General features: G+C 37.2%; 4 protein-coding genes across 5 annotated transcripts; 2 read left to right on the top strand and 2 right to left on the bottom strand.

Annotated features, from left to right (window-relative positions):
- Positions 1-1,234: 1,234 nt before the first annotated feature.
- Positions 1,235-2,391, top strand: LOC101896307 (heterochromatin protein 1-like). Its single transcript, XM_020039023.2, has one exon. It carries the CDS (start codon positions 1,413-1,415, stop codon positions 2,016-2,018), a length of 606 nt encoding a protein of 201 aa, XP_019894582.2. The 5' UTR covers positions 1,235-1,412; the 3' UTR covers positions 2,019-2,391.
- Positions 2,325-3,454, bottom strand: LOC101896136 (melanoma-associated antigen 9). The gene is made up of 5 exons (XM_020039022.2): positions 3,151-3,454; positions 2,895-3,090; positions 2,677-2,833; positions 2,527-2,599; positions 2,325-2,473 (listed from the first exon to the last, which is right to left on the bottom strand). Exons 1-5 carry the CDS (start codon positions 3,328-3,330, stop codon positions 2,393-2,395), a joined length of 687 nt encoding a protein of 228 aa, XP_019894581.1. The 5' UTR covers positions 3,331-3,454; the 3' UTR covers positions 2,325-2,392.
- A 1,959-nt stretch (positions 3,455-5,413) lies between these two features.
- LOC101892753 (uncharacterized abhydrolase domain-containing protein DDB_G0269086) lies at positions 5,414-20,850 on the top strand. 2 transcript variants are annotated; one of them, XM_005189752.4, is made up of 4 exons: positions 5,414-6,157; positions 17,661-18,074; positions 18,144-19,125; positions 20,654-20,850. In XM_005189752.4, the coding sequence occupies exons 1-4, from the start codon at positions 5,903-5,905 to the stop codon at positions 20,740-20,742; spliced, it is 1,740 nt and encodes a 579-aa protein (XP_005189809.2). In that variant the 5' UTR covers positions 5,414-5,902; the 3' UTR covers positions 20,743-20,850. The 2 variants fall into 2 exon arrangements, with proteins under 2 accessions (XP_005189809.2, XP_058974255.1); XM_059118272.1 differs by lacking the exon at positions 5,414-6,157 and adding an exon at positions 7,826-7,955.
- Positions 10,033-15,713, bottom strand: LOC101892582 (V-type proton ATPase catalytic subunit A). The gene is made up of 6 exons (XM_005189751.4): positions 15,554-15,713; positions 12,504-12,593; positions 11,740-12,437; positions 10,687-11,664; positions 10,389-10,625; positions 10,033-10,332 (listed from the first exon to the last, which is right to left on the bottom strand). The coding sequence occupies exons 2-5, from the start codon at positions 12,577-12,579 to the stop codon at positions 10,533-10,535; spliced, it is 1,845 nt and encodes a 614-aa protein (XP_005189808.1). The 5' UTR covers positions 12,580-12,593; positions 15,554-15,713; the 3' UTR covers positions 10,033-10,332; positions 10,389-10,532.
- Positions 20,851-22,123: the final 1,273 nt, after the last annotated feature.

Raw genomic sequence — 22,123 nt, 5'->3', positions numbered from 1 at the left:
ATTCGGGTGTTTTCAAAATGCTTATTGCAACGCATGCATCGACAAAGCCTACAGTTTTTTGTAGCGAAATAAGCCTTTAGGGATACAGGGTGAAATAAAAACAAAAAAACTGCAACAAAGTCAAACGCCATATTTTTTTAATTTTTTTGAATGAAAGCAAAAAATTTTGGAAACAACATCAAATCTTAGAATAAGTTTAGATTTGTTCGAATTGGTCACTTTTGGCACGAATTATGGCCTTCAAACGGCCAATGAAAACGCCACAAACTGCCGGAATGTTGCTCTGCCGGGAATGGGACAAAATACCCCATTGCCGGCGAAGCGCTTGCTTGAGGTGATCGACACTGGTATATTTTTTTAGTGCCAACCTTGCTTTCAAAAATACTCCAGACGCAATAGTCCAATAGATTGGTATCCGGAGATTTTGGGGCCATTGTACACTGGAAATGAAGCGAGAGACGTCATTTTGTTACCATTCTTGGGTGGCGCGTGCTGAGGGCGATGGTGCTGAGTCCTGTTAGAATGTGCAAGGACTGCGGCCAAAATGTTTGGGTGCCCAAGGCTTTAATACACTCTCCAGAATATGTTTACTATAACATTCGGCATTTACTCCGATGCCATGGTCGATTAGGGACCATCGGCTATTATGGCGGCACACACCATTACCATGGCCGGCGCTGGAGTTCTGGTGGTCAACCGAAGGTGCGCATTTTCAGCATCTTTGGCAAGTAAACACAATCATTTTGTTTGTTTACAAACTGCTGCTGGACAACGAATGTTTTCTCAGTTCACCATCACCACTTTCGGCCAAGGCAAGCAACTCTTTAGCTCTTTTGAGTCTATTTTCTTTTTCTGTTGCGGTGTAAGTTCTTGCACTTTTTGTAATTCCAATGGCTCACTTTTAAATATTTGCCGAATGGAGTATTGCGATATGTTCAGCTCCAGAGCAATTTTTCGGTCACTGCGACGTGGTTTTCGAACAAGTCGCTTCTTTACTTCTCGAACCATTTTTCAGTTTACGCGGTTGTCAATTATTTTCGTACTATAATAACCTCCGAATGACGTCGTATAAGAAAACATATAAAAATCTACTTATATTTGAAAAGATATTTAAAATTTTTTGACATATCAATGTTCCCAAGCGTTGATGTATCTACCTGCATTCTTCTGCCATGCTACAATGCCTGTTTTATACTACATACTTTAGAACTTGTCTTGTGTAAACCCTAGTTTGTATTTGCTCTCTTTTTCTTGGGGCATTTCAGAGATGCATTTCTCAGCAATTGGTCTTGCTTAAACATGCAACAATGAGTAGGGCAAGTTTACAACTCCGTTGTCGGTTAATTGTCAAAAATTTGATATTCTTATCCTTTTAATGCATAATTGAATAGATATAATTTTATAAAAACAAAATGAAATCCATTAAAAATAAAAAACATAAGGAATACATCGTGGAAAGGGTTTGTGGTCGACGTAGACGAAATGGACGGATTGAATATCTTCTCAAATGGAAAGGCTATCCAGAGACCCAAAACACCTGGGAACGTAAAGAGCATCTAAATTGTTCTGCTTTATTAAGGAAATTTGAAAAAGAACAAAACTTCAGAGCCAACATGAATTCAGCATCAGGAACTAAGAAGAATATATCCTCTATAACCAAGGGAAGAATATCCTCCAAACGCAAACTTGGAAATTCAAAAACAATAGTTCGCAAAAATATTGAACACAAACAAGATTCAAAACCAAAGAGAAAGCCGAGTTGCGAATCTAAGCATAGCAATAATAATTCCAAATTCTTGCATATTACACGTTTCCACAGGGGCATAGAGGCCGAAACGATTATTGGGGCCTTTGAAATAAATGGTAACATCCATTTCCTTATAAGATTCAAGGGCGTCAAACGAACAGGTATTGTGCCAGCCTCAGTGGCCAATATCAAAATACCACAAATGGTCATTAAATTCTATGAAGATCATATATCGTATTCCGACAAGGAGCTGGAAACAAAATCCAACTGAGCGTTTTGTTATTAAATATTATTATTTTTCTTTTTTTTTTTTTTGAATAGACTTCTTTTTTGTTTTGTTCTAATAACCCTTACATATAACTGAATAGTATTTGAAAGAATGTCTACAATCAGAGATAAATCTTTTCAGAACTTGGCTTCCACAAAGAAAACTATGGATTTTCGCCCTGGAAAATCTTTATAGTTTTCTCGGCTGTTTTTATACGAAATGCAGATCTCTTTTTGAAATAAAATATAGATCTCTTTACACTAATTAAAATTAAATTTTAGTCAGTATAAGAATTAATCCATTATTTTTGTTTAACAAAACATAAATCCTTTTACCTTTATTTGTAACTTTGAATAAAATAACAAAAGGAAAATAACTTATTCCTGCATTTGATTTTCATCATCACCATAGATTTCTTTATATTTTGCCACAAAAATCTTTGTGGGTTTTTTTAAAATCTGAAAAAGACACAAAAAATTATAAATACATAATGCCAACAAATGTTCATTACCTTAGCGGTGGACTCAAAAACAAGCTTTTTATCGAACTCAACATGGGCTCGGTAACCCCAAGAATAGTAAAACCTAAAAATATGGATTGTTATTTTAAATAATGTTAAACGTTTTTTTTTTTTTTTCAAGTATTGTTATCTTCCACATACTTTGTTTCTGCGTCGATATCGGATATAACTTTGTCCCTTTTTAAATAGAGTTGTTTGACAAAAGTTTCTGTTAACAATTTTTTCACGTTGGCTCCGAAATATTCATGACAACTATCGAATGTTATACGCAAGCCACTAAGAAAATGAATTAAATCTTCTGCAAAAAACAATAAAAGAATTAATATCTCATGTGGAAATTTCAACGAATGCCGTCCTACCTTCTGTTGTACTATTTTTATCGGGGGCATCTGAACCTCTCATAAATAAATAGGAAAGCACAATAAAAAGCAAAGTCAACTGACGCAGTTGGTCTTCATCGTACAAAAGATGACATTTGGCGGCATCTTCGTTGTAGCATATAAACGCTTTGCCACTTCTGGTATCAGGTACATCGGTAACAACAATGCCATATGTCTGCAATAAAAATAAATGAATCAGAAATACTTAATTTTTATTTAAATCTTATTACCTTACCTCTTGTAAGGCTAATTTTGCCTGTTGAAAGGCCACATTAAACATCCTTCCCTTAATGTTGAGCGTTGCACTCATATCCTTCTCCTTTAGGGGAAGTTTATTCGATATTCCATTCAGTATATATGTTATTATTTCATTTCTATGGCTCGCAGCCTCTCCAACATCAAAACCCGTCTCCATTGTTGTGTCAATGTGATAGTTTTTTATTTCTATAAGAGTTTTAAAAATTTAATAAGAAAACTTGCTTTCGATGCCGGGCAAATATGAGCCGTTTGCAAAATAAACAAAGAAAGTTCAACAGAAAAAATTTTCACTGCAAGGAACTTTGTGAAATAGAGCCAGTTTTCTGAGCTAACTGGTTTCTTTAGTTCATTTAACTACAATTGTGAATTGCCGTAATTTATAGAGTGTTTACATATAATAAATGCAACTGGTATGTGCCGATTGGCGAAAGAAAACGTATAAAAATCTACTTATTTTTGAAAAAGAACATTTTAAAAATGTTGATATTTCAAGGTTCCCGAGCGTTGGCGCATCTACAGGGTGAGATGAAAAAAATGCAACGAACTTCAGACTGCAGTCATTTCTAAGACTCGTCCGACAGCTGTTAAAATTATTCCAGTGAAAACACATTATATTGTTTACAAGCGTACTAAAGCATTTTGGCGAGAATATTCCAAAAAAAAGTTATTCGTGATGGAATTCAAGCGTGATAGTGTGATTTCTTTATATTTAGCTGGAAAACCAAGTGGCTATCGTTAGAGCACTCCAGCATTTAAATGTGAATACATTTTTTGTGTCTCGTACCATCGCTCGTTACCGTGATACTGGTAGCGTAGCCCGACGTCAAGGAAGTGAACGGGAGAAAACACCAACATCAGCAGAAATGGTTCGAAAAGTAAAGGAGCTACTTGATCGAAACCCGTGTCGCTGTGGCCGAAAAATAGCTCGTGAGCTTAACATATCGAAATATTCCATTCGGCAAATATTGAGGGATGAGTTCGGCGTAAAGAACTTACACCGCAACCGCAACAGAAAGAAAATAGACTCAAAAGTGCTGAAGTGTTGCTTCGCTTGGCCGAAGGTGGTGAACTGAAGAATTTTGTTTGCTTCGATAAGAAAACATTCTTGTCCAGTAGTTTGTAAACAAAAAAAATGATCGTTTTTCCTTGCCAAAGAGGTCAATGTGCAGTTTCGGTTGGCCACCAGAACTCAAGCGCCAAACATGGAAATGGTGTGGGCCGCAATAACAGCGAAAATATTCTGGAGGGTGTATTAAAGCCTTGGACACTCAAACATTTTGGCCGCAAACCTTGGACATTCCAATAGGACTCAGTACCATCGCACTCAGCACGCATCACCCAAGAATGGTTACAAAATGATGTTCCTCGCTTTATTTCCAGCGCACAATAGCCATTAAAATCTACGGATACCAATCGGTAAGATAATTGCGTGTGAAGTATTTTGGAAAGCAAGGTTGGCACTAAAAAATACTAAAATGTCGATCACCTCAAGCAAGCGCTTCGCCGGGAATGGGCCAAAATATCGCAGAGCAACATTCGGGCAGCGTGTGACGGTTTTATTGGCCGTTAGAAAGCCATAATTCGTACCATAGGCGACCAATTCGAACAAATCTAAACTTATTCTAAAATTTGATGCTATTTCCGACAATTTTTGGCGTTTGACTTTGTTGCAGTTTTTTTTGTCTCACCTTGTAAATGTATTCTTCTATCATGTTTTGACGTTTAAATTTTACTGGGTTTACATGATGCAAACCTTTTACATACATATGTATTGTTTTGAATAATAAAAAATATAATTTTGACAATATTGAAATTGTGTGTTTTACATAGTAGATTTTAAGAGGAATGTACTTTAAACCGCTGAGCTGGATATTTTATTGGAATAGAGGTTGTCTTGAGTAGTTGCACCATTCATTACTTAAATTCATGAATGGCTTAAGTCACCAACTGGTTTTGTCAGAAAGAACAAAGGAGCTTGGGACTGTAATAGAACTAAGTCAACCTAAAACTCCTTTGTTCCTCTACGAAAAAGCCAGCCGATGACTTATGCCAGTTAAAACCCTTTTTGTGTACTTTCACCTTTACTTTATCTATATTAGTTTGTTTGATAGTGTATACCCCACCTAACGCCCAAACGAACAACTTGATGCATTGCCCTCTCTTTTATATTCAATAATCGATAACAGTGAAACAAACGTTTTTACTACCATATTTTACAACTGTAATCGATTTACTACTACTTGCCGTCTACTCTGCTGTTGAGCATTAACACTTTTAGTTGGCGTTTTTATCGGCTGTTGTGCATTAACTTCTGTTCAAAATAAACGATTTTTATTAAAAACAATTCTCTTAAATATTACCCAAACTCATACGTATTTTTGTTTAATACAAATAACTTTGTAATTGGTCGAACAAGATAAATTACGTGTTCTAAAGAGACGGGTAAAAGAAAACGAGTGTGAACCAGCAAATAAAAAAAAATTCCGTGCCTGTAGTTGTGTTTGTGCATGAGTAGAGTTGTTTCAATACAATCAAACTACGTACATACGTTTTTTTCTCGCGTGAATACCAAAAGCAGAAGTGTGTAGTAGAGTGCTTGGCAATTGAAAGCAAAGAATAAAAGTTCTGCGGTGTTTTTTTATTGTTTGAACAAAGTTTTAGATTTTATCCTAAAACAAGAGCATTGATATTCAATTGATATAAAGTCATCAAAATAAGAAGAGGAAAACATGTCCGAGGTTGTGGAAAATATTGGTGAACAACAGCAAAATAGCGCGCCATCAACAGAAGCTGCAGCGCAGCCGACTGAGGCGACAGAAGTTACAAAACAAGTTGAAGCTGAGACTCCCGCTCAAAGTGAGGCCAAGGAGGATGCCACTACAAAAACACCAGATGCTGATGTGGAATCCGCTGCCGCATCCACAGAAAAACAGGCCGAGTCATCGTCATCATCATCGCCCGTAGTGGAGAGCAAAAAGACACCCGTAAGTGCTGATTGTTTGTATATAATAATGTTGTTGTTGATGTTCGTCATTTGAGTTCGATAAGTACGACAAAGCGCATACAAATAAATGATTCGTCGTCGTCGTATTGTCCAATTAACAAGGTTGCGCGATAAAGCTTACCTCGTTTCTGTTATAGTCTCGTCATTTACTCGTGTTACTTGTTTTTTTTATTTTTTCTAAATTTTATTCCTTTTATTCGTGAGATTGGCGATTAGTACAAAGAAGAGGAATAAAAAATTAGCAGCACAAAAGTGCAGAGATTAATGAAGCTTCACGAGTAGTTGCAGCGCTGCCGGTGTGAGCAGAATTTTTTCCCGCGTGTTTTTTCCTCACAGAATGGAACACTCTGGAAATGAAAGCATGCAAGAATTTCATTACACTTTGACATAATGGGGAATTGGCAACTGTATTGTGTGCATAACATGTAATATCTTACAACAATAACAAAACTATTGCTCAACAGTGCCATAGTCATGGCAGGCAAAATGTTTAGCAATACAATCACTGTAATTGATTGCCATAATGGCGGCTTAGCAAGCGCTACTGGTTAATGTTTCGTTGTTTTTTTTTTTTTTTGAGATTTACACATGAATCTTTGCTTGTGGTCTATCTTTCCACATGTAACATTTTACCAATACATTCTACTCTGTTCAATTCATGACAGGCATAATACATTCACATCTGTATTAAAACACCCGCCACCTTTAGCACCACACCGCCGTCGCATCCATTTAGCCATCTATCTATCCATCGTGACTGTATTTTTTTTTTGTTGTCGTTCATGTTTCTGGTTTATATTTGCTGGGATGTTTGTGTGTCTGTACGACAGTATATTTACATTTTTAGTTCGATTCTCCGTTGCCGGCCAAACCAAATGTGTTTAATATTTGTTGTTGTTGTTGCTCGCACGTGTGTGTGTGTTATATATTTTTTTCTCCCTTTCCTTGATTCTATGTTGTTTCATGTCGTCGTCGCTGCCCCGAGCGTCGCCACCGTCTTCGTTGTGTTATCAGCCAACCTATTTTTCAAATTTATTTGTTTTTATTTCGTTGTTTTGTTCCATTTCTTGTTTCATTCGTTAGATCTTTTTTCCTTTGTGTTGTTTGTGTATGCGTGTGTGTTTTTTTCTATGTGTTTTGTGTTTGCTGTACTTTGTTTTTACATGTTGCTCGTTGTTGTTTGTTTTGTGTTTGTTTCTATTTCGTTGAGAAATGAAATTTCTCACATTAAATGAATGAAGGGGTGTAGATAGAGAGGAAGAGAGCTGTAACATTTAGCCGTTATTATTTAAAATGACTTGACACCTTACAAGAGATGCCACATGCGAGTGAGGCGGCCAGAGTATTTGACATTAACCATGTAAAGTGCATTGATAGCCCATGTGGAGGCGTTGCATTAATGGCGGGATTTTAGCAAATTTTTCGTTGCAAAAATTTATTAATAAAATCCCATTGCATAGTGAAAAAATGGGCAAACTCTGAAAAAGCTTTTGAAAGATAATTGCTTGGGCAATAAAGATATAGAGAAAAGGAAATATTGATGTTTAGAAGACGTAATATAGTTTGTGGTCGCCGCCTTCAACAGTGGAAACTTTTGTGAGATAAGTACAAATAATATTGTTTAAAATTTCCTTTGAGAATTTTTTGTTTGTCTAGATATCTTTACTTTAATGGTTAAGTAAAAACCAAAGATGTTCCAAGAATGACTGTTGGCTAGTGTGTAGCTATAATTTGCGTGTGTGCATCTGCATTAAAGGACTTCATTGTCCAGTGGAAAGGTATAGGTATATTTAAATGAAGTTGAAGATTATTTTATGTAGTAAACATTTAAGATTTCTTTTTTTTTCAAAAAGGGTAAATATTACCAGCATAAAGTCCACCATATGATGTGTATCACGAAATATGGACTATTTCATTATTTTGAAGACAACCCCATAATACATGATATCAGCAAAGAATTCTAAGTCGTTTCAGCATAGATACCATTTGCATTATCCGTTGGGTTTGCAGAATCTCAAAATATTTGTCAGAGTGTGAAACTTTAATTTCATTTGGCTATTCCCGCCCGTCCATCATGTTGAAATGAAGTTACTTGTTGGCCACTTTATTTAATGTGCAGCTTGGAAATTTGTCATACCCGTTTATGTGGTGTAGTAGCTTCGATTCGTATGAAACATTGACTATATCGGTCCACATTTTTGTATTTCGAAGTATTCAGCCATAATTTCAAACAGGGTTTGCATATTTCTTCCTACAAAAAGGACTTACTTTTGATTCACTGTTTGACGTAGCCGGCCACAAAATTTTGTCTTCTGATCGTCATGAGCGCCATATAGCGGCGTTTAAAGTCCTTGGTCACATCTTCTAGGCGAAGAGGTTGCAATCTAATTTTTTATATCCTCCACCATAGTATGGAGAGTATATTTAGTTTTTCATTCCGTTTGTAACACCTCGAAATACACATTTTAGACCCCACAAAGTATATATATTCTTGATCTGCATAAAATTCTTGGAAATTACTTCCGAACGAAATTAAGTAGATTGGTAAAATTTTACTCAAATGTATATTATGTCTGCAGGACTTTTGGTATTGAAAATGGACCATGTATGTCCACGTTTTGGTATAGCCCCATACAACTGTACCTCCCGATATTCAGTATGTTGATGGTTTTAGCGAATTTGTTCACCGCGGTTGTTTCAAATTTGGTATTTGAAGTTCGTAATGGACACTACAGCCTAGGACAGAAAATTATCTGTGCAGGTCCACGTCTTCCTAGAGCCCCCATATAACGATATCTCCCGATATTCGGTATTTTGATGATTTCAGCGACATTATTCAACGGGATTTTTTCAAATTTGGTATTTGAAGTTCGTAATGGATACTACAGCCTAGGACAGAAAATTATCTGTGCAGGTCCACGTCTTCGTATAGCCCCCATATAACGGTACCCCGCAATATTCGGCATTTTGATGATTTTAGCGACATTATTCACCAGAATTGTTTTAAATTTGGTATTTGAAGTTCGTAATGTGCAGGTCCACGTCTTCGTACCCGCAAATTGGTACCTCTCTATATTCGGTACTTTGATGGTATTAGCGAATTTATTCACCGGAATTGTATTAAATTTGGTATTTGAAGTTCGTAATGAATATTACAGCCAATGACAGAAAATTGTCTGTGCTGGTCCAAGTCTTCGTATTGCCCCATATAACGGTACCCCCCAAATATTCGGTATTTTGATGATTTTTTTAAGCTTCGTATTTGAATATTGTAATGGCTTATGACAAATGTTACCTATGCTGATCCATGTCGTCGTATAGATCCTAAAATAACAGCTACGTTCGGCATTTTTAAGATTTTAACATAATATTTAACGGATTTTATTGCCAAATTCGCTTCAATTGTGGAGGTTATTCAAAGTTCGGCCCGGCCCAACTTACAGCTTTTTCACTTGTTTTTCTCTCGTTACTTGCTCTCCACGTTTCAATACATTGTATTTTAAAAAAAAAAAACCTTTAACACTTTCAATGTAACTTGAATATACATAATGCATTTTTCTTTTTTATTTTATTATTGTTTAATGTTTTTAGAATATGTATGTATGTAAGACACAACGACTTACACATAGTCGTCACATACATAATATTTGTTTGGTTTAAATAACAGTTGGTATTTTTATGCGATTACTAATATTTAATAATAGCTAATCGTTGAGTGTGTATTTAGTATTTTTGTTAAATAATGACAAAAATTATATGTTTGTATTGTTGTTGTTGTTGTCTTTAACGATTTCCATTAGTAGTTATTGTAGTACTTTTTGTTGTTGTATGGATTATACATATGAGAGCTTAATGTTTTTTGGTTTTTTCACTTCAATATAATTTTAATATACAATAAAAATAGAATAATAACACATATAACATTTCAATAAGAGAGAGATATTTTTCGAAAATTTTGTCTTTTACAACATGTATATTGATATTCCATGTATCTAGGAGGAGCGGGAGGAGGGATTTCAATGAACATTCCACCCGCCCAAAGATACATTTCACTTTTTTATTTTTCTCTAAAAGAATAGTTGCCTCCAAAGTGTTATAATATCTGCTTGGTTTTTTTTTTTGTATAGAATATGCTTAACATTACCTAAAGATAATCTGAAAGGAAAAATGTTTTTTTACTATACACCAGATTGAGTATATATTATATTCACCTTTTTTTGTTTTGTCCAGCTACAATTATTGTTCAGGTTGCTTGTTTTCTATTTTGTTTTTGTTTTTGGTTATTATTCGTTTAGGTTAGCTAAGAGTTTGTCTTTAAAATTTCTCTAAATCAAATTATTAGGTTTTTGCTTGATTTAATCCTCAAGATTTCTAAAGGCCTGTTGCATGTCCTCATGCAATTGTTCAAAATCAGCCTTGATTTTGGCCTCACCATCCTTGACGGGATCCTGTAATGAGAAGATTTTTACATTATTTTCTTCTCCCCTACTCCTTTTCATCTCATTTTACCTTAAATTTCATTGATGACAACTGATACATAATATTGCCCATCGATTCTCTGATGGTATTCCATGTCACCTTATTATCCGATTGGGCCGTTGATTCAACAGCATGTCGGGCCGATTCATAGAAGGCAATCATATTCTTGAGCATACCCACTGTCTTATAGAATGGACACACTCGATCGTAGGGTGAATAGGAATTCTGTTGCAAGAAATCATCCTTCAAAAGTTTGGCCACCTCCAGGGTAATTTTATCCGTCTCAGCCAGTGAGGCCTTGCCCACCAACTGTACAATTTCCGACAAATCTTCTTCCTCCTGGAGAATTTCCTTAACCTTGGTACGCAGTGGCACAAATTCGGGGAAATTCTTGTCATAATATTCATCCAAGGCTCTCATGTACTTCGAATAAGAAATCAACCAATTGATCGAGGGGAAATGTTTGCGTTGGGCCAGTTTTTTATCCAAGCCCCAGAACACTTGGACAATACCCAGGGTGGCTGAGGTGACAGGATCAGAGAAATCACCACCGGGTGGTGATACAGCACCCACAATGGATACAGAACCCTCACGTTCAGGATTGCCCAGACAACGCACACGACCGGCACGTTCATAGAAAGTGGCCAGACGGGCACCCAAATAGGCAGGATAACCAGAATCGGCAGGCATTTCGGCCAAACGGCCAGAGATTTCACGCAAGGCCTCAGCCCAACGGGAGGTGGAATCGGCCATCATGGCCACATTGTAGCCCATGTCACGGAAATATTCGGACAAGGTAATGCCGGTGTAAATGGAGGCCTCACGGGCAGCCACAGGCATGTTGGAGGTATTCGCCACCAAGGCGGTACGTTTCATAATAGACTCAACCACACCATCAATTTCACAGGTCAATTCAGGGAAATCTCTGAGTACCTCAGACATTTCATTACCACGTTCGCCGCAGCCCACATAAATGATGACATCCGAGTTGGAGTACTTGGAAAGGGACTGGAAATCAAAAGAAAAAAAAAAATCAAATTATTTCCCATACTCTCTCCCCAAACGGCTCTCCTATCCTCTTACCTGTGAAATAACCGTTTTACCACAACCAAAGGCTCCTGGAATGGCCGTTGTACCACCCTGGACACAGGGGAACAGGGAGTCCAACACCCGCTGGCCGGTAAACAATGGATGATTGGCTGGCAACTTTTCAATAACCGGTCGGGGTTGACGCACTGGCCACACCTGCAACATGGTGTGTTTGGTCACCTCTCCATCGAATTCCGTTTCCAAGACCACATCTTCCATGGTGTAATTACCCGGTGGGGCAATATAACGCACGGTACCCTTACTACGGGGACTAACCATCATACGATGCTTAACCAAGGTGTTCTCTACCACAACACCATACAAATCGCCACCGGTAATGTGTGAGCCAACCTTAACATTTACCGGACTAAACTCCCATGCAGTGCTACGTGAGAGGGCATGGACATTTACACCCTTTGGTATATAAATGGAGCTGGTCATTTCGCCAATGTCTCGCAGTGGCCGCTGAATACCATCAAAAATACTACCCATAATGCCGGGACCCAATTCAACCGAGAGCGGTTTGCCGGTACGCAAGACGGGATCACCCACTGTGACACCTGAAGTTTCCTCGTACACCTGAATTGTGGCCATATCACCTTCCAGACGAATAATTTCACCAACCAATTCGTAGTAGCCGACACGTACCAGTTCGTACATAGCGGAGCCGGACATGCATTCGGCGGTAACAACTGAAAGAAAATGGATTTATTTAATGGGGGAATACAATTAAAATGGATGTGTTCTTATTATCTTACCTGGACCCGATACAGCAAAAACTCGTCCATATTTGGACTCTCGTTCCTCATCAGCGAAACGTTTCAACAACGACATCTTGGCAGGCTAGACTGTGAAGAGAAGTAGTGATAAAAAAGGCATTTTAGTGAGATGATGAAATGTTCAATAATGAAGGGGTATTGGAATTAAGTTAAAACAGTCCATGCTATAGCTTGTGAATAACTGCAACTCCCGACCATAATTTTCCACTTCTTCTGATATTGGAATCGACTTCCAATAATTCGTTCCCTCTTTAGTATAGTCTCTCCTATCGAATCGAAATGGGTCAAAATTTGAAATCTTCCATTTGAAAATTTGAAATTGGAGGAGGCCAAGCCTTCGAAGGATAACATCTCGCAACAGAATTCCTAATCACTATAGGAATAACTTACATTGGTACTTTACTTCGCCAGCAAAATTGCCTAAAAATATCCAAAAATTTACCATTTCGGAGTGGGCCCGGATTCCACTCTGGCTACGTCGGTGGTACCTTTCAATATTCGATATTTTCTGTCGCATTTTCCACTGCATTTCTTCCAAATCTGGTATTTGGAGTTCGTAACGGACGTATATCCATCTTTAATGACAGGATATTGCCTGTACAGGTACACGTCCTCATCTTTGAAGACTTGTGTCACATTTTCCACCGGAATGGTTTAAAATGTAATATTTGGTGCTACAAATTAGTTCCATCTTCCCTGATAAGACTCTGCTTCAAATGTGGTATGTGTAGTTCGTTCGTAAGGGGTGCCCACTATCGATACCGTAGCCCCTTATACGATACCTTCCGATATTCGATATTTTAATGATTTTTGATTGATTTCACCGGAATAGTTTTAAAATTAGTATTTCGAGTTCGGAATGGGTACCAAATTTAGAATAGAATTTTTTGGTAAAATTATTCCTAACCTTTTCAGGAAGCGGCTTCTGTCGATTAAATATTTTGTGTTAAATATATTTTGAGTGGGAAGTTAGTCAACCTTTGAACAAAATATCCATCAAAACGATACCTCACAATTTTCAAAAAAAAAAAAAAATAAATAAATAAAATAAATAAATAAAAAATTGGTATTAAAAATATAACATATTAAAATTTTGGATTGGATTTCAGTTGTTTTTTTTTTTATTTCTTTAATTTAATTTTTCTTCATTTTTTTCGTTAATAAATGCGAATTTTTCAGAAAACCCCAAATTAAAAAATGCTTCTTTCTGAACATAACCTCAAAATTTGTAAACAATTTTGGTAAAAATCATTCCTAACTAGTTTGTGGAAGACAAAAAAAGGTTCCCTCTGGAAGCTGCTTTTGCCGTTTTAAAATAGTTTTAAACATAATTTGGGTGGGAAGCTAGCCAGGTAGCATTTGTTCAAAATATAACATAACCTCACAATTTTCAAAAAAAAACATTTTTACACTCCAATGTAATGGATTTCCTAAACATGATTTCAATTGTTATAGTTTCAAATTTTTTTTTTTCAAATTTTTATTTTTTTTTTTCATTTTTTTTATTTTTTTTTTAATTTTTATTTTTTTCAATTTTTTTTGAATTTTTTTTCAAATTTTTAATTTTTTTTTCAAATTTTTAATTTTTTTTCAAATTATTATTTTTTTTTTGGAATTTTATTTTTAATTTGAATTTTTAATTTTTTTAATATAAAATATAACAAAACCTCACAATTTTCAAAGAAAAAAAAAAAAAAACATCCAATGTAATGGATTTCCTAAACATGATTCCAATTGTTATAGTTTCTAATATTTTTTTAATTTTTTTATTATTATTTTTTTAATTTTTTTCAAATTTTTATTTTTTTTTTGCTTTTTTTTTGAAATGTTTAATTTTTTTTAAATTTTTTTTATTTTTTTTAATATTTTTTTTTTTAATTTTTTATTATATTTTTTAAGTTTTCCTTTCCATACTGTAGCTCAATACGGATATCGATATTTTTACCATTTTATCGTCTATTTTTATCATTGATTAATTGTTGAGCAACGCTCTTGTTTTCAATAGGGCTTCTGCTCAGATGATGCCATACAATGCTTAGATAGTAACGAAGAGCTAGGCCCTTGACTCACAATCCACAACAACATTTAGAAGTAAAATTGCATTTTTTCATAATGGATTTTAGAAGTGAAGAACATTTACTCCTCCTTCCCTTTCTGAAATTATTACAGAATCCTGTGGGAACCAAAAACCTCGAACTGTGGGTCCTTGACTCAATTCCCTATGCCTCATGTTTTGACAAAGCATTTTGAAATTTAAAACTGAGTAATCTTTTCTTACTGTTCCAGGAAATGATTATGAAATCCTTTGAGAACTGCTGCTGGGTCCTTGACTCAATTATCCAAATTCAGGCATATCCCACAAGTCTTGCCACAACAGCATTTTGATAATAAATTGTAGTCTTTCGAAATGTGTTTTACAACTGTAAATCCATCCTAAAACTATTATGAAATCCATTTATCGAAATTATTACATTGTCCTTAGGACAACATCCCATCATTTATTTTTGTTGTTTTACAACCACCACTCATTGTTTTCTCGTCGTAGTTTCCATTTTTCGTTAATTTGTCTGTGTGTGTGTGTTTGACAAGGTGTCGGGCCAAGAAAAAAATCTATACTGTGCCTGCCACACACTTCTTGCACATACGCAAAGGAGGATTATGACATGCAGGATAAGAAAACATGAGGTTACTGTAAGGGAATTTTTTAATATGTTTTTGTTTTCAAAAAACACTTTTTTCAAAATTTTAATAATATTTTTAAATTTTGCATCAAAAACACAACACTTTTTCTGCTCTCTCACTACCACTACTCTCCCCATGTTTGGTTAGGGGGTTATGGGTTTTTCATTTCGCACAAGCACATACATTTTTCTAAGGGATTACAAGAGTTTTCTTTCTTTTGTCCATTTTTTGTTCTACCTTGTCTTTCATAATTTTTCCCACATCCTTTGCAAAAATTTAACAAATTTTATTTTCTTTTTCCGATCCGATGAAAATTTGCCATGCCTTTTTCCACAAAATTTACTTACTTTCCTTTTTCCCAAAGAAAAATTTGGTTTTATAGAATTTTCTTTTTGAATTCTTTCTTTGCTTCGGCTGCTACTTCTGCTGTACCGTTCGATACGATTTGATGTTCTCAAATGAAAAATTTTCAACACCTCTTCGAGAAAATTTTTCACTTTTTGCAAATGTACATTTTTTCCGAGCGAGAGAAAGGAGAGCAAGAGAAGGAGAGAGAGAGAGAAAAAGTCGAAGAGAGCATTTGCTCCCCCAAAACGTTGATACATGTGTCTGTCTGCCTGGTAGGGACGACAAGTGTTTTTGTTTTGTGGCGAGCGAGTCCAAATGGCATTGCGCACCACAAAATCATGCGCCAAATTTTTGTCGATTTGTCACACAAATGGCCAAAAAGGAATGGAAGAACCAAAAAAAATCAATTACGTTTTTGTTGTATTTATTTTTCTTCCTCATTTCATATTTGAAAGATTGATGAGGGGGTGTCTAAATGAAAACGCTCACAATGGCGTCCAACGTAAACTTAGACGCTTTGGTAGAAGGTATAGAGGATTTCCACATACATACCTGAGAAGACCATAAATACGTTACCTGATCTAGAAAATAATTTATAATCAAAATTCTAAGGTTTTCTATAGGCATTAGAAGAACTCAAGGTCTTCTATAGCATTAGAAGATCTCAAAGGCTTCTATAGGCATTAGACGACCTCAAGGTCTTCTATATACCATAGGAGACCTCTAGGTCTTCTATAGACCACAGGGTCTTCTACAGACCATAGGAGATCTCAAGATCTTAAATAGACCAAAGGAGACCTCAAGGTCTTCTATAGACCATAGGAGACTTGAAGGTCTCCATTTGACCATAGGAGACCTCAAGGTCTTCTATAGACCATAGGAGACCTTAAGCTCTTCTATAGACCATAGGAGACCTCAAGGTCTTCTATAGACCATAGGAGACCTCAAGGTCTTCTATAGACCATAGAAGAACTCAAGGTCTTCTATAGACCATAGGAGACCTCAAGGTCTTCGATAGACCATAACAGACCTCAAGGTCTTATATAGACCATAGGAGACCTTAAAGTCTTCAATAGACCATAGGAGACCTCAAGTTATCCAATGGACCATAGGTGACCTCAAGGTCTTCTATAGACCATAGGAGACCTTTAAGTCTTCAATAGACCATAGGAGACCTAAGGGCTTCTATAAACCATAGGAGACCTCAAGGTATTCTATAGACCATAGGAAACCTCAATGTCTATAGGAGACCTCCTGGTCTTCTAAAGACCATAGGAGACCTAAAGGTCTTATATAGGCCATAGGAGACCTGAAGGTCTTCTATATACCATATGAGACCTCAAGGTGTTCTATAGCCAATAGGAGACCTCAAGGTGCTCTATAGACAATAGGAGACCTCAAGGCCTTCTATAGACAATAGGAGACCTCAAGGTCTTCTATGGACCATAGGAGACCTTTAAGTCTTCAATAGACCATAGAAGACCTAAGGGCTTCTATAAACCATAGGAGACCTCAAGGTATTCTATAGACCATAGGAAACCTCAATGTCTATAGGAGACCTCCTGGTCTTCTAAAGACCATAGGAGACCTAAAGGTCTTATATAGCCCATAGGAGACCTGAAGGTCTTCTATATACCATAGGAGACCTCAAGGTGTTCTATAGCCAATAGGAGACCTCAAGGTGCTCTATAGACAATAGGAGACCTCAAGGCCTTCTATAGACAATAGGAGACCTCATGGCCTTCTATATACCATAGGAGACCTCAAGGTCTTCCGTAGACCATGGGAGACCTTACGGTCTCCTGGGAGACCTCAAGGTCTTCTATAGGCCAAAGGAGACCTGAAGGTCTTCTATAGACCATAGGAGACCTCCTTGTCTTCTAAAGACTTAGGAGACCTCAAGGTCTTCTATAGACCACAGGAGATCTCAAGGCCTTATATAAGCCATAAAAGGCCTCAAGCGCTCCTATAGACTTGACGACTTTGATGGCTTCTTGTTTTGGCATAAGTGACCTCTAACTCTTCGTTGATCGACCGCTCTTTAAGTTTCTTTGTTTTTACCAGTTTTTATTTACAAAAATTTAATACTTTTCACTTTTCTTGCAGGCCAAACGTACCCCATCAAAACGTTTATCCCATGTGGAACGTGCCCGCCTAGAAAGCGAGGAGCTAGTTAAGAATATGGGTGGTTCATTGGAAATGGAAGGTGGCAGACGGACACGGTCCAGTACCAGAGGTACACCAACCAGAGCGGCGGCGGCCGCAACACCACCACCTGCCAAAAAGGCACGTACCTCACCGGCCAGTGGTGCCAGCACACCGACACGTGCACGCGGTCGTGGTCGCAAATTGGATACATCTGTAGATGGAGGGGAAGAGGAGGAGGAAGTTAAGGCTACACCCAGCAAAAAGAAAACTCCAGCCAAGGGTAGAGGTGGTAAGGCTGCAGCGGCCAAGAATAAAGCAGCCGCCGAAAAGGAAGAGGAAGTGGAAGAAATGGAAACCGGAGAAGAAGAGAAGGTAAGAAGATCACTAAAAGGATTCATTTATAAAAATTCGTTAATAATATTTCCACATTTATTTTTCTAGAAACCTGAAGAAGAAAGCAAAAAGTCCGAAGAAGTGGTAGATAGTGCTGCTGCATCCAAGGAATCTGAAGAAAAATCAAAAGCCGAGAAAGTCGTAACTGAAGAAAGCCAGCAACCCGAGGTAGCGACCAAGGCTCAAACACAGGAGACAAATAAAACAGATGAAGAAAAATCTTCAGAAGAGGCCGCACCCGCATCTGCCCCCGCTGCTGCTGCCGTCGAGGAGCCAACAAAACCACAAGAAACAGCCACAGAAGAACCTGCAGCTAAAGATGTCACAGACACAGCACCCCTGCAACCGGTCGTCGAAGAAACCCAAAGCCAAGTTGCCGATGCTGCTGCTGTGGTTGCCGAAGAATCTTCTGCCGCCAAAGCTGATGACGTTGTTGTCCTACAATCAGATTCCATGAGTTCAGATGAAGTTGAATTGGTGGAAAATGCCGCTGTGGAAAAACCAACATCAAGTTTAGAACAGCAACAGCCGCAACAATCAACAGATGCTACAACTGTTGCTGCACCTGCTGCCCCTACTGTGACGGCCAGCGAAACTGTAGTTATTGAATCTAAAGATACAACTCCCGAACCCATGGAAGTCGATTCAAGTTCATCAAGTAATGATGTTGTAGAAAAAATGGATGATGAGGATGTAGCAATAGTTGAATCACAAACACCAGCCGCAGCAACAACAAGTGAGGCTACTGCCGCTCCCGCTGCAGAGGTTGTCAGCACAACCCAAGTGGTGGAAACAAATGATAAACATGCAACTGAGGCTACTGCCACTGCTCCCCAGGAAAATTCAACAACAGACACTGTTGATAGTGCGGATGTTGCTGATGTCGTCACAACAACACCCAATAATGGCGCTAATTCGCTGGAAAATGATTCGGCGAGCAATGCTGTTGCTGCTGTTGTAAATAATAATGCTGAAGAATTAAACACAACAACAACACCTGCAATTAATAAAACAGCCGAAAATGATTTATGTAAGTAGGGTAGCTGTAACGAGCGAGGTTAGGTTAGGTTAAAAAGGTTAAGGTCTTTCATGGGCATTAGAAGACTTAAAGGTCTTATATAGGCATTAGAAGAACTCAAGAACTTTTATAGCCACTAGATGGCCTCAACGTCTTCTAGAGACCTCAAGGTGTTCTAGAGCCAATAGAAGACCTCAAGGTCTTCTAGAGCCAATAGAAGACCTCAAGGTCTTCTAGAGACAATAGAAGACCTCAAGGTCTTCTAGAGATAATAGAAGACCTCAAGGTCTTCTAGAGATAATAAAAGACCTCAAGGTCTTCTAGAGATAATTGAAGACCTCAAGGTCTTCTAGAGATAATTGAAGACCTCAAGGTCTTCTAGAGACAATAGAAGACCTCAAGGTGTTCTAGAGCCAATAGAAGGCTTCAAGGTCATCTAGAGACAATAGAAGACCTCATGGTCTTCTAGAGATAATTGAATACCTCAAGGTTTTCTAGAGGAAATAGAAGACCTCAAGGTCTTCTAGAGACAATGGAAGACCTCAAGGTCTTCTAGAGACAATAGAAGACCTCAAGGTCTTCTAGAGAGAATATATGACCTCAAGGTCTTCTAGAGACAATAGAAGACCTCAAGGTCTTCTAGAGACAATAGAAGGCCCCAAGGTCTTCTAGAGACAATAGAAGGCCCTAAGGTCTTCTAGAGACAATAGAAGGCCCCAAGGTCTTCTGGAGACAATAGAAGGCCTCAAGGTCTTCTAGAGACAATAGAAGGCCCCAAGGTCTTCTAGAGACAATAGAAGGCCCTAAGGTCTTCTGGAGTCAATAGAAGACCTCAAGGTCTTCTAGAGACAATGGAAGACCTCAAGGTCTTCTAGAGACAGTGGAAGATCTCATGGTCTTCTAGAGACAATAGAATACTTCAAGGTCTTCTAGAGACAATAGAAGACCTCAAGGTCTTCTAGAGACAATAGAAGGCCCCAAGGTCTTCTAGAGACAATGGAAGACCTCAAGGTCTTCTAGAGACGGTGGAAGATCTCATGGTCTTCTAGAGACAATAGAATACTTCAAGGTCTTCTAGAGACAATAGAAGACCTCAAGGTCTTCTAGAGACAATAGGAGGCCCCAAGGTCTTCTAGAGACAATAGAAGGCCCCAAGGTCTTCTAGAGACATTATAAGGCCTCAAGGTCTTCTAGAAACAATAGAAGGAGACAATAGAAGACCTCAAGGTCTTCTAGAGACAATAGAAGACATCAAGGTCTTCAAGAGACAATACAAGACCTCAAGGTCTTTTAGAGACAATAGAAGACCTCCAGGTCTTCTAGAGCCAATATAAGACCTCAAGATCTTCTAGAGACAATAGAAGACCTCAAGGTCTTCTAGAGACAATAGAAGTCCTCATGGTCTTCTAGAGACAATAGAAGTCCTTAAAGTCTTCTATAGACAATGCAAGACCACAAGGTATTAGAATTCCTCAATTCCATTTAAATTTTCTCCCCAAAACTATTTTATATCTAATCCTCGTTGTCTTTTTCATTCCAGGTGAACCAAAAATTGCCACATCTCCACCAATTACGGCGGCCAATGAAAACAGCTCTACCACAACAACGACGCCGCAAACTTGTAATTAAGAAGAAGAACAAGAAAACTTGGAGCTTTAACTCTAGCAATAATGCCGCCGCCTCTTCTCTAATGTGCTGCTGTGCAACAACGGCAATATCACACCACACACACACACACCCACAAAACAAACACATAACTTTTACCTATCGTATATATCATTAAAAAAAAACAATAAAATAATATCAGAGTTATAGGGAAAGTGTTATATCAACACCTTTTTACAATTTTAAATAATATGCAGAAAGTCCAAAACAAACCAACACCTGAAAATCACAAGTTCGTCCTCCTCCCACCCACAAAACAGCACGACCAACTCCCCCCTTCCACAGTTCAAAAATTGTATCTCCTTTTGTTTTTTTTTTCTTTACTTAATTCTTAGTTTTTAGTTATGACCTTTAATTCTTTTTATTTTGATATATAGCTATATATATATATTTTTGCCTTTTTGATATGCATAACACAAACCAACAACAACAATAATTTTATGTTAATAACTTGAATTTTTTTCTTTGCAAAATTGGGTTTGATTCCCAAATTTTTTTTATTTTTTTTAAAAAACCTAGACGCAAGACCATCCCCTCCCCCAACCCGCATTTTTTTAAGTCGTCATACATTGTTTTCAAAATGTATAACATAATTTTATAAACAGAAACAAATCTAATTGAAGAAACAACAACAACAACAGCAACAAAACAGAAACCATTTAATTCTTTATATATACATATGTATGTAGTTATATAAACTGGATTAATAGTTTTAATGTCTAAAATTAAAAATAATTTTATTAATAATAATAATAATATATAAAATTTATAATAATAATAATAATACAAAACAAATGATGTTCAACAAAAAAACAAACAACAAATAAAAATAAATAAAAAACAAAAAGTAAAAAAAAAACTTGTCAACAATTTTTTTGGATGGATACTCAAGGGAAGCAGTCCTAGAAGTGCTCAATGTCTTCTATAGCCCTTGGAAGAGCTCAAGGTCATCTATGGCCATGGAAGAGCTCAAGGTTCTCTAAAGTCCATACAAGAGCTCAAGGTCTTCTATAGTCCCATAGAAGAGCTCAAGGTCTTCTATAGTCCCATAGAAGAGCTCAAGGTCTTCTATAGTCCCATAGAAGAGCTCAAGGTCTTCTATAGTCCCATAGAAGAGCTCAAGGTCTTCCATAGTCCCATAGAAGAGCTCAAGGTCTTCTACAGTCCCATAAAAGAGCTCTCAAGGTCTTCTATGGTCCATAGAAGAGCTCTCAAGGTCTTCTATGGTCCATAGAAGAGCTCTCAAGGTCTTCTATGGTCCATAGAAGAGCTCTCAAGGTCTTCTATGGTCCATAGAAGAGCTCTCAAGGTCTTCTATGGTCCATAGAAGAGCTCTCAAGGTCTT

This window comes from Musca domestica, unplaced genomic scaffold, assembly GCF_030504385.1.
Source record: "Musca domestica strain aabys unplaced genomic scaffold, Musca_domestica.polishedcontigs.V.1.1 12, whole genome shotgun sequence".
NCBI classification, from domain to species: Eukaryota; Metazoa; Arthropoda; class Insecta; order Diptera; family Muscidae; genus Musca; species Musca domestica.
This window is presented reverse-complemented; position numbering and strand designations above follow the sequence as displayed.

Excerpts from the sequence above, each read along its gene's own strand:
- LOC101892753 (XM_005189752.4), top strand. The coding sequence starts at position 5,903 with ATGTCCGAGGTTGTGGAAAATATTGGTGAACAACAGCAAAATAGCGCG. Across the intron at positions 6,158-17,660 it reads TGGAGAGCAAAAAGACACCC|GCCAAACGTACCCCATCAAA; the intron begins GTAAGTGCTGAT and ends CTTTTCTTGCAG. Across the intron at positions 18,075-18,143 it reads AAACCGGAGAAGAAGAGAAG|AAACCTGAAGAAGAAAGCAA; the intron begins GTAAGAAGATCA and ends TTATTTTTCTAG.
- LOC101896307 (XM_020039023.2), top strand. The coding sequence starts at position 1,413 with ATGAAATCCATTAAAAATAAAAAACATAAGGAATACATCGTGGAAAGG.
- LOC101896136 (XM_020039022.2), bottom strand. The coding sequence starts at position 3,330 with ATGGAGACGGGTTTTGATGTTGGAGAGGCTGCGAGCCATAGAAATGAA. Across the intron at positions 2,834-2,894 it reads TAAAAATAGTACAACAGAAG|AAGATTTAATTCATTTTCTT; the intron begins GTAGGACGGCAT and ends TGTTTTTTGCAG. Across the intron at positions 2,474-2,526 it reads TTTTTGAGTCCACCGCTAAG|ATTTTAAAAAAACCCACAAA; the intron begins GTAATGAACATT and ends TGTCTTTTTCAG.
- LOC101892582 (XM_005189751.4), bottom strand. The coding sequence starts at position 12,579 with ATGTCGTTGTTGAAACGTTTCGCTGATGAGGAACGAGAGTCCAAATAT. Across the intron at positions 12,438-12,503 it reads TTTTGCTGTATCGGGTCCAG|TTGTTACCGCCGAATGCATG; the intron begins GTAAGATAATAA and ends ATTTTCTTTCAG. Across the intron at positions 10,626-10,686 it reads TGTCATCAATGAAATTTAAG|GATCCCGTCAAGGATGGTGA; the intron begins GTAAAATGAGAT and ends TTCTCATTACAG.